The sequence below is a fragment of the Episyrphus balteatus genome, chromosome 2, assembly GCF_945859705.1.
Source record: "Episyrphus balteatus chromosome 2, idEpiBalt1.1, whole genome shotgun sequence".
Taxonomy (NCBI): domain Eukaryota; kingdom Metazoa; phylum Arthropoda; class Insecta; order Diptera; family Syrphidae; genus Episyrphus; species Episyrphus balteatus.
In genome coordinates this window covers 100,642,660-100,654,668 of record NC_079135.1, presented here as the reverse complement: position 1 = coordinate 100,654,668, position 12,009 = coordinate 100,642,660, and the positions used below count along the sequence as shown (strand labels likewise).

Genomic DNA, 12,009 nt, shown 5'->3' with positions numbered 1-12,009 from the left:
ATTTTATTCAAAATTTGCAGACAGATATTTCTTGTCATTTCGAAGTGTAAAATGTAAAAAAAAATCTAAAATGTTTTGAAAAAAAAAAAAAGTTTAAATTTTTTTACTTTTATTTTTTTTTTTTCAAAATTTAACGAAAATCTTTAATTTCCAATAGTTATCTAAGATATAGATACTTTGAACTACAAGAGCAAGTACGTGCGGCCCCAGTCGTGCATTTTATTTTTTTTTGTTCAAAGCATTGTTGAAAATATTGTTGGAAATGACGAAAAAAAAATACTGTAAAAGTTTTAGCCCTTAATGTTAACATTTAGTACCGCCGCCGCATCGCAAATTTCTATTTCCCATACGATTTGTATGGGAAAGATTGTGTATTTGTGTTTAGAATTTATACAAGAAAATGATTAAATCTAGCCTTTTTGATGACCCATTAAAAAGATAAAAAATTCTAAACACAAATACACAATCTTTCCCATACAAATCATATGGGAAATAGAAATTTGCGATGCGGCGGTACTAAATGTTAACATTAAGGGCTAAAACTTTTACAGTATTTTTTTTCGTCATTTCCAACAATATTTTCAACAATGCTTTGAACAAAAGAAAAAAAAAATTTTTTTTTGAATCAGTCTAATGAATATGCCAAAAGTAAGAAAAAAGACTATACTTTTTATATTTACCAAAAAAACTATTATTTTCCTTTATTTTTTTTGTTTTATTGAAGATTCAAAAAAAGTGGGGCGTATTGTATAGTTTTACCCTATGGTCGCTTTTTTTAAATTAAAAAAAAAAAATTATTTTTCTTTGTGTACTTTGTGTTCTTTGTACCTACTCTAACTTTAGACAATAATACTAAGAAAAATTAAAAAAAAAATTATTTTTGAATTAAAAAACAAATTCAAATGAGTTTTATTGAAATTTTGTTTTTGTTTGCCCGTAAATATTTCCGTTTAAATTGCATATCAATTTTTTTAACTTCCTTTTTACTTGCGATATAGGTACTGATTGGGAATAAAAAAAAAAAAAAAAAGAGAAATAATTTTCAATGGACTGTATATGGTTTTATTTGTTGTAAAAAAAATATATAGTTGAAATGACACAATTTACCAATTTACTTCTTAAGGGGGGGTTTCCATAGCATTTTAATGGAAGATGGTTGACTAATTGTTGTATAACTTTTGCAGTTTATAAGATAATCTTATGAAACGTACTTTTTTGAAAAGGTAATAAACGTACGAATATTTTTGCATCATTTAAATTTTAGAAACATTTCTTGTGCGATTTTTATATGGGTCGAAAATGATTTTTTTCCTGCAAATTTAGATTGAATCAGAATTGTGGTTGGGGCACCGTTGTTTATAAACTTTTTATTTTTTTTTTTTTTGTTTTATAATGATCAAATGTGTTTTCATGCAACGCGTGAAACAGATTTTTTTTTTTTTTTTTTTTATTAGAAAAAAAGCTTCGTTAATTTGTTGTAATTTCATGCTTTTTTACTCACTCTTCTTAGAATAACTTTACCGTTTATTAGTGTTTTTAGATGAAACAAAAAGAAAACAATAAAGGGAAATTAGGAGAATCCAATAAAATTTCTAAAATTTAATTTGAAGTTAGTTTGAACGGTTAATTTGAAGGAAAGGTGTCAAAATGCACTTTTTTAGCATTTTGGTCGTGGGGCAAAGCGTGATTATTTTTTAAAATGTTTTTGTATTTTTTAATGAGAAGTTAATAAAGTTGTTCATGCAACCCGTTTGCCAAAAAAAAATATTTTTTTTATTTACACACTAAAAATTTGATTTTAATAAACCAATATTTGCAATCTGTTTTTGAGGAAGGGGCAGTCAAAGCATCCACAATTTATTTTTATTATTTTTTTTCATTATATTTCAAATCAGTTTCAAAAAAAAAATATATATTTTTGCTCACAGTATTTTTAATATAAATTGTTGAAAAAGTGTCTATTTTAGCTTTTTTTACTTTGAAAATTCCATTGATCACGCACACATGCAAATTTAGTTCAAAAGAATGCCACGCATAAGCTGGCGCTAATGAACTCTTTTTTTCTGTTCTTTTCTATTTATTGAAAAAAAACTTGCTCTTGCGCTCTCATTTTCTCGTTATATTTTGTTTTTGTTTTTTGTGTTTACATAATATGTACTTTTTTTTTTTGTTTCCTATTTCCTCACTCAGGCAGGCAGAAATCATTCATGAAATTATGAAGATGCTGCAGAGAGTAGGTAGATAGTAGATATTTTTTGCAAGATCATTATCTTTTGTTTTCAAAAAGGGTTGTTTTGTTCTTGTTGACTCTTGGGTTTTTTCTAACAATTCATTTCGTGTTTATAATATCGCACCCGCGGTTGCGAGTTGACACTTTTGGGTTTTTTTTTTTTGGTGTCAGCGAAATTCTTTGCATTGTGTAATATTCACATCGCTCGTGCGGGGATATAGGTAAAGGATTAGATATGTGGTATGCATTTGTTTGTGTGTAAAAATGTGTATTGACATTTGACATGTGCTTGTGCACAATGATTGATTTCTATATTTAGGTTGATTTCTGGGTTGTATTGTTTATTATACTACACTCGCGCGTGCGTGCGGGGTTATATAATATAAATATATCGTTTTGTTTTTCATAGTCTTTGTTTATATGTTGCGGATTCGGTTTTTTTTGTAGGTTTGTAGGTATAATAGTTATATTTTCGCGGGGGAATGTGTAAAGGGTTATATAAGTGTATTTGTGGTTAGAATGCACCTGATGGTATTTATAGAAATAGTTTTGAATAGGTGAAGATGCTCAGTATGTTTCCTTAGCAAAAACAAAGTTTTTAAAATTACACCTACTGAGGAAACAAGCAAAAAAGTAGCTAATGCCTATCTGAATTTATAAATAAAATATCAGTTTGAAAAAATAGATCATTTTTTTTTCAAAGTGTTGAGATTGAAAATTATTTTTGAAAACTTCCCTAAACTTTGATTACATAATTGAAAAATTAATTTCAAGGTTTAAAAAAAAGTAACTTATAAGTTATTAATGCTGCCTTATTTTTGTTTCCTAATAATGTAGTAAATAAAAAACAAAATCGATTCAGTTACGAACTGAGTTCATTACATTGCTGACTTTAAAAAAAATCTTTATTAAAAAGGTGTTGAAAGTAAATTGGATTGATATCGAGTCCATCCTCAAACAACATACACATAAGCACCTAAACATTCTATATACCTATTGTAAGTAGTGCGAGACAAAAAATTTATCAACGAAGAACAACTCAAAAGTGAGCAAGAACCTGAAAATCAATCCTTCTGCGCATCTACTCATATTTTTATACAAACTACACAAAGGATACTGTCAAGTATATTATATCAATGCACCCACATAACAAATCCTCTACCTGCTTCTCCGCTGAACAACTATAATTATTATTATAATGCAAAAAATTTCTCTGATACACAAAAAAGTCAAATGCCATCCACAACAGCAACATGGAAACAAGTTTCTTTTTCATTTCAAAAATAAATAGATATACACTCCAGAAATCTTTCATGAAAATATTGAATTTCAAACCAGTTTTCGACCACAAACACCATATCTATATAAAGATCTATGTATACCTACATCCACTTGCATGTCACCCCGCAAGCGTGAGTGCGATGGCGATCTCACAAAGAGACAATGAATGAAAACCCATAACCAACATCCTGAGAGTAAAAAACCAGAGAATTCGATGGCGAGAGAGCGAAACACATTCACTAATACACACAAATGCTTTTACATGAGATTTGACTTTGCTGAAAAAGGGAACCCAGTCTTAACAGCTTGAGCGATCGAATCCAAGTGAACGATGCTTGCAAAAAATTCAACTTACAATGCACAAAAGAATATGGCAACAAAAGAGAATGCAAGATTAACTTGAGTGAAAATGAATTAACTGTGTAACTGATATGTGTGTGTGCATGAGTTTTAACATTAGATTTAAGTAGGCAAAAAATATAACTGGACAGTTTTAAATTTGTAGAAATAACATAGTGTATGATTTGAATGTTTGGCAAAATGTATAAATGATATTTTTTTTTTTGTATGAATTTAAGTATGAATGATTTTAAAGGTAAATTTGAATGAATTGATTGATTTAAATTAAAATAAATGAATTAAATGATTTTGATTGTTGATTAATCCTGAACATCCCGGCCCCCCTGGAACGAGTTTCAGGACATGGGTACAACTGCCAGCTTGGTGATTGCTCGAACAAAGGTTCCACCACTCGTTTTTACGGTTGCAACTCGTACTCGACCATCTGTACCTAGAGTTGTTGCTGTAATTTTGCCAAGTAGCCACTTTGTTGGCGGAAGATTTGGCTCCTTTATTATGACAAGGTCCCCTGGTTTTAGGTTTGGGGTCTGCTGCTTCCACTTTGGCCGTTCTTGAAGCGTGGTGATATATTCCATGTGCCACCGTTTCCAAAACCCTTGTACCATATTTTGAAGGTGATTCCAGTGTGAGAGTCGATTTATTGGCGTGTTTAAAGTGGTTGGCTCCGGGACAGCGGTAAATGGTTCACCTATAAGAAAATGAGCTGGAGTTAGAGGGTTTAAATCTTGATCTGATATAACACAAAGAGGACGAGAATTCAGAACAGCTTCGATCTGAGTGAGAACAGTGTACAGTTCTTCAAATGTAAGAATCGTTGCTCCGACGACTCGTCGAAGGTGAAACTTGACGGACTTCACCCCAGCCTCCCAAAGGCCACCAAAGTGGGGTGACGATGGTGGAATGAAGTGCCAAGCGATGTTGTCCTTAGCAAGTGACGTTGCAACATCTTCATTGTAAGCTTCAGATAATACCAACTTGTGCATCTCGTTGAGACATCGACGTGCGCCTTGGAAATTGGTTCCATTGTCCGAGTAAACATTCGAACAAAGGCCACGACGAGACACAAATCGACGAAAGGCGGCAAGAAACGCTTCGGAAGTGAGGTCACTCACTAGTTCGAGGTGGATGGCTTTAGTGGCCATACACACAAATAGGCATATGTAAGCCTTCGACGTCTTTGGATTGCGACCCCTGGAGAATTTGATGTTGAATGGCCCTACATAATCGCATCCAGTATGCGAAAAGGGACGACTTTGCGAGATCCTTTGCGACGGTAAATCACCCATTAGCTGCGAAGTGGTACCTTTACGCAACTTAAAGCATCTTTTACAGTGGAAAACGATCTTGCGGATAGAATTTCGACATCCCAAAATCCAAAACTGCTGTCTGACTATGGCGAATGTTGCAGAAACTCCTGGATGAAGGTTACCTTTATGGATATCTTCTATAATGAGAGAGGAAAGGTTATTATTTGGGAGAATATAAGGATGTTTTATATTAAAATTTATGTTAGCATTTTTAATTCTTCCTCCTACTCTTAGAAGACCTTTGTTGTCAAGGAAAGGGGCATATTTGAGAAGTCTGGATTTTAGGGGTAGTTCTTTTTTGAGTATTAGGGTACGAATATCTTCACTGAATGATGTTAGTTGGACCGATTTAATTATGGTTGTTTTGGCGACATGAATTTCTTTAAGAGTTAGATACGAGGTACGACGCTGACGTTTAGGTTTAGATTTTTCACACAGATAATTGAATATAAAGCGAATGACGTACGCGAGTATTCTTTGCATTCGAAACCACGACGAGGTCTTGCTGATTATGTGATCGATGACATCAAAATTTTCCGCTGAGGTTTGAAGCACTTGGAGCGGAGATAGTCTTTGCTCGAGTAATATATCGTTGTTTTCTTGTTGTAAGGTCACGAATTTTTGTTCAGGCCATGCACTTTCCTCCAGACACAACCATGATGGGCCAGTCCACCAAAGGGGATGGTTCGGGAGATTAGACGGAATAACACCGCGCGACGCACAATCTGCTGGATTTGACTCTGATGAAATATGGCGCCAGCAACTTCTTGGTGTAACTTCCAGTATAGCAGCGGTTCTGTTGGCGACGAAAGTAACCCAGCGACGAGGAGGAGAAGAGAGCCAGTGCAAGACAATTTCAGAGTCGCACCAAGCCACAGTTTTTGAAAATTTATACGAAAGCGATGAGTTGATTAAGTTGAACAGGCGAACTAAAAGAAGGGCTCCACAGAGCTCCAGACGAGGGATTGAAATCGGCTTCAGTGGAGCGACTTTGGTTTTGGCTGCAATTATGGTTATTTGGTAGACACCTTCAGCAATTTTACACCGGGTATATAAAACAGCACCGTACGCGCGCGAGGATGCATCACAAAACCCGTGAAGCTCTATGTCGTTGAACGAAGATTCAAACAAGTTTCTCGGGATTCTAACCTGCTCAAAAAATGGAAGCTCTTCTCTATACTTTGCCCATCGATCAGCTAATCCCGAAGGCAGCGGGTCGTCCCATCCTAATTTTAACTCTGAAGACCAGAGTTCCTGAAATAGGATTTTGAAAAGCACGACTGACGGTGCTAACAGTCCTAATGGGTCAAATATCCTCGACACTTCTGACAACAATGAACGCCTCGTCAATGAAATGGTTGGAAGTACTTTTGACATACGAAAAGCATATTCATCACTTGAAGGGTTCCAGTGCATACCAAGTACCTTAACAAACGATTTTGAGCGTTCTGTATCAAAGAAAGAATACTCACAATCTTCCTTTGGAAGGGAAGCAAGAAGTGGCCAACAGTTAGAGCTCCATTTTCGCAGCTGAAGTTTTGCCATTGACAAAAGAGCAACTAATTCCAACCGCAATTCGATGAGTTCCTTGGTGGATTTTGCCCCTGTCATCACGTCATCAACGTAAACATCTTCCAAAAGAACACGGGCTGCTTTTGGATACTGGGATCTATAATCTTCTGCAAGCTGTTTTAGAATGCGAACAGACAAAAACGGAGCGGGTGCTGTACCGTATGTAACGGTACATAAACGGTAGTGTTCAATTTCTTTGGAAGGAGAATCGCGCCAAACAATCCGCTGGTAATCAGCGTGTTGATCCTCTATCCAAATTTGGCGAAACATTTTAACCACGTCTGCTGTGAAAACGAAAGAATGTTGTCGAAAGCGTAAACACACACCTATCAGATCGCGCTGAATCGGAGGGCCTACTAACAGAGTACTGTTCAAAGACTTTCCCGTTGAGTCTTTAGCTGAGCCATCGAAAACCACACGTAGTTTTGTGGACGAGCTGTCCGGTTTCAAGACCGCATGATGAGGGAGATAAAAACACCTGCCATTGGCAACCTTAATTTCTTCTCGAGGGATTCGAGTCATATGACCTAAGTCAATATATTCTCGCATGAAGTTAGAATATAACTCTCGCAATTTTGGATTTTGATTAAAACGACGTTCCATTGCATAGAGACGAGAAACAGCGAGTGAAAGAGTATTTTCAAAAGACGGGTTTGGTGATTTAAATGGAAGCTGAACTACATATTTCCAATCTGGAGAACGAGAAAATGTCTGGCGAAAGTGTTCTTCAGCTTGGTCGACCACGATTGCAAGATTAGCTGGGGCAACTTCCTCAAGTTCCCAGAGACGTTGCATAGCGACATCTATGTCGATAGTTGAGTGACACGAAATAAAGTGGTCTGATTCTTCTGCTTCGAAGAACTGTCCCGTAATGACCCACCCAAACGAAGTACTTTGGGCGATTGGATAACCATCAGGACCTCGAATTTGTCCATCTTTAATAATACTCCAAAGCTTATCACCACCAAGAAGAATATCGATAGGAGCAGCGATGTGGAAGCTTGGATCAGCGAGTTCAAGATTTGAAATATAAGACCAAGAAGAAATGTCAATAGATTTAGATGGTAGATTTGAAGTTAATTTGTCAAGAATAAAGGCATCAACGAACAAATGTGACGAGTTGAAACGAGAATGAATATTTAAGGATATGCGTCCTTTGGTATATCCCACTTCCGTTGATGATAAACCGAGGATAGGAATTTTCGAATGAGTTCGTTTAATACCGAGTCTTTGAACCAAAGATTCAACAATAAAAGTAGATTGTGACCCGGAATCAAGAAGCACCCGACAGTCTACAAAGTTTCCTTGAATGTCTTGAATTTTAGCCAAAATGGTTGGTAGAAGAGTCTTCTTACGACAGCTTAGTTCAAGCGAATGATTATTAATGACTGGTATATTAGATGTAGCGATATTTGATAACGGTGATTGAAGTTGATTAGAAGAACTCGAAGACGATTGTGAAGTATTGATTTCCACTGGATGCACCAGCGAATGATGGCGTGATTTGCACACGCGACAACGAAACGACGAATGGCATTTGTGAGACGAATGCCCAGAACGAAGGCAATTGAAACATAAACGATTTGTCTTTGCGTAGTTTCGACGAGATTCAATGTCTAACGCGACGAATTTGGAACACTGTGGAAGGATATGACTGTCTTGACACATTGGGCATTTGGATGGCGAAGATGAATTTGAAGGCGAAGATGAATCTGAAGGCCCGGCTAGATGTGCCCGAATGCTATTCGATTGCTTTGAACGCGATATGACCGAACGATTATTTAAAGATTGGCATGCTTCAAGAGCATCGCACCGCTCTTCTAAGAATTCTAAAAATTCAATTATTGTGCAGTCTTCCCGAGAGCCGATATGTTCTGCCCAAGATTGCTTTGAATCGGAATCAAGCTTGTTCAATAACAAATAAATAAGCCATGGGTCGCGGCCCGATTTGTTCAAAGCACTTAACCCACGCACGACTTCATCGGCACCGTCAGAAATTTTTCTTAAGGTTTGTACATTAGGGACACTTGCAGAAGGAAGCGACAAAAAAGTTTCTATAAATGATTGTACAATTAATTGACACCGATCATATCGTTTTTCTAACCGATCCCATGCTTCTTCATAATTTTTATCACTAATAGCAATGTGTTTTATAAGATTGGCTGCATCACCGCGCAAATAGGATTTTAAATAATGAAATTTATGAGTTGGACTAAGATTCTTTCTAGTATCAACGGATCCCAAAAAAAGATCCCGAAATGAGGGCCAATCCTTATAGCTACCGCTAAATGGTGGCACAGTTATCGAAGGAAGTTTTGTATTATTCGAATCATTGGAAGACGACGGAACCGATTCTAATTTTTCTAGAAATTTAGATTGCTGATCAGCTAAACGATCTATAGCGTCAGATGTTTTAGCAGGAAATTCATCGGAATTAACTCTTTCGCGAATAGCTTTGACGATTTGAGAATTCGTTACAAAATATTTTGTTTCGTATGCCGAAAATTCATTTTCGATTTCATCAACTTCCGTTTCTTCGGTTTGTTCGAGAATTTCATTATGAAGTGCAGAAAATTCTGTCCACGCGGTTTCTAATTTGCCTAACCGAATTTCGAGCATTTCTATCGGTGTAGATTCGTCAATTGTCTCTACAAATGCTGCCGCCCGAGTTAAACGCCCTTTGGCATTGCCACATTTAACTTTCAATGCACTCGACATTGCACAATCAATGTTAAATATATATTTAAAAAAAAATATATGTATATATATATATTGTAGTCAATAAAAAAAATAATAAATGTTCAATTGTTCAATTAAACCAACAGGGAGTAGATAAATGTATATTAATTATAATAATCTCACCCAAATTTCACAATTTGAAAAGTTAAATAATCTTTCTGAATTTAATTCGTGTGAATTCAAGTGAAGCAAAGACGAATGTATTTATATTTAATTGCAACCACTTTTTATACCACTTTGATTCACAAACAATTTTTATTCGGCGTGAAGGATCACAATGATTGGGAATAAAAAAAAAAAAAAAAAAGAGAAATAATTTTCAATGGACTGTATATGGTTTTATTTGTTGTAAAAAAAATATATAGTTGAAATGACACAATTTACCAATTTACTTCTTAACAGCTTGAGCGATCGAATCCAAGTGAACGATGCTTGCAAAAAATTCAACTTACAATGCACAAAAGAATATGGCAACAAAAGAGAATGCAAGATTAACTTGAGTGAAAATGAATTAACTGTGTAACTGATATGTGTGTGTGCATGAGTTTTAACATTAGATTTAAGTAGGCAAAAAATATAACTGGACAGTTTTAAATTTGTAGAAATAACATAGTGTATGATTTGAATGTTTGGCAAAATGTATAAATGATATTTTTTTTTTGTATGAATTTAAGTATGAATGATTTTAAAGGTAAATTTGAATGAATTGATTGATTTAAATTAAAATAAATGAATTAAATGATTTTGATTGTTGATTAATCCTGAACAGGTACTATATATCAAGTTATGCATTCGTACCAAAAAAAAGTTGAGATAACATTTTTCCATGACATTACGATAAGTGATGGGAACTATCGAATAAAAACTATCAAACTATCGATAGTTGTAAAATATTCATTCATTCGATAGTTTTAAATCATTCATTTAGTTATTATTTTCATTAGAATAGTTTTTTCATTAGATAGTTTAGTTACTATTTTCATTCGAATAGTTTTTTCATTCCAATAGTATTTTTATACGATAGTTTTTTCATTCAAATAGTTTTCTAAATGCTAGTTGTTTCATTAAAATCATTTTCTTAAACGATAGTTTTTTCATTTGAATAATTTTCTTAAACGATAGTTTTTTCATTTGAATAGTTTTTTTTTTTATACGATTGTTTTTTCATTCAAATAATTTTCTTAAACGATAGTTTTTTCATTTGAATAGTTTTTTCATTTGAATAGTTTGTTTTTTTATACGATTGTTTTTTCATTTAAATAGTTTTCTTAAACGATAGTTTTTTCATTTGAATAATTTTCTTAAACGATAGTTTTTTCATTTGAATAATTTTTTGTATACCTACGATAGTTTTTTCATTCCAATAGTATTTTTATACGATAGTTTTTTCATTCAAATAGTTTCCTAAATGTTAGTTTTTTCATTCAAATAGTTTTCTTAAACGATAGTTTTTTCATTTGAATAATTTTCTTAAACGATAGTTTTTTCATTTGAATAGTTTTTTTTTATACGATTGTTTTTTCATTCAAATAATTTTCTTAAACGATAGTTTTTTCATTTGAATAGTTTTTTCATTTGAATAGTTTGTTTTTTTATACGATTGTTTTTTCATTTAAATAGTTTTCTTAAACGATAGTTTTTTCATTTGAATAATTTTCTTAAACGATAGTTTTTTCATTTGAATAGTTTTTTGTATACCTACGATAGTTTTTTCATTTCAATAGTATTTTTATACGATAGTTTTTTCATTCAAATAGTTTTCTTAAACGATAGTTTTTTCATTTGAATAATTTTCTTAAACGATAGTTTTTTCATTTGAATAGTTTTTTTTTATACGATTGTTTTTTCATTCAAATAATTTTCTTAAACGATAGTTTTTTCATTTGAATAGTTTTTTCATTTGAATAGTTTGTTTTTTTATACGATTGTTTTTTCATTTAAATAGTTTTCTTAAACGATAGTTTTTTCATTTGAATAATTTTCTTAAACGATAGTTTTTTCATTTGAATAGTTTTTTTTTATACGATTGTTTTTTCATTCAAATAATTTTCTTAAACGATAGTTTTTTCATTTGAATAGTTTTTTCATTTGAATAGTTTGTTTTTTTATACGATTGTTTTTTCATTTAAATAGTTTTCTTAAACGATAGTTTTTTCATTTGGATAATTTTCTTAAACGATAGTTTTTTCATTTGAATAGTTTTTTGTATACCTACGATAGTTTTTTCATTCCAATAGTATTTTTATACGATAGTTTTTTCATTCAAATAGTTTTCTTAAACGATAGTTTTTTCATTTGAATAATTTTCTTAAACGATAGTTTTTTCATTTGAATAGTTTTTTTTTATACGATTGTTTTTTCATTCAAATAGTTTTCTTAAACGATAGTTTTTTCATTTGAATAATTTTCTTAAACGATAGTTTTTTCATTTGAATAGTTTTTTTTTATACGGTTGTTTTTTCATTCAAATAATTTTCTTAAACGATAGTTTTTTCATTTGAATAGTTTTTTCATTTGAAA

The 12,009-nt window shown here is 32.9% G+C and overlaps 1 protein-coding gene across 1 annotated transcript; it reads right to left on the bottom strand.

The window, feature by feature from the left end:
• Positions 1–4,206: 4,206 nt before the first annotated feature.
• Positions 4,207–9,468, bottom strand: LOC129909610 (uncharacterized). Its single transcript, XM_055986683.1, has one exon. It carries the CDS (start codon positions 9,466–9,468, stop codon positions 4,207–4,209), a length of 5,262 nt encoding a protein of 1,753 aa, XP_055842658.1.
• Between the last annotated feature and the right edge of the window lie 2,541 nt (positions 9,469–12,009).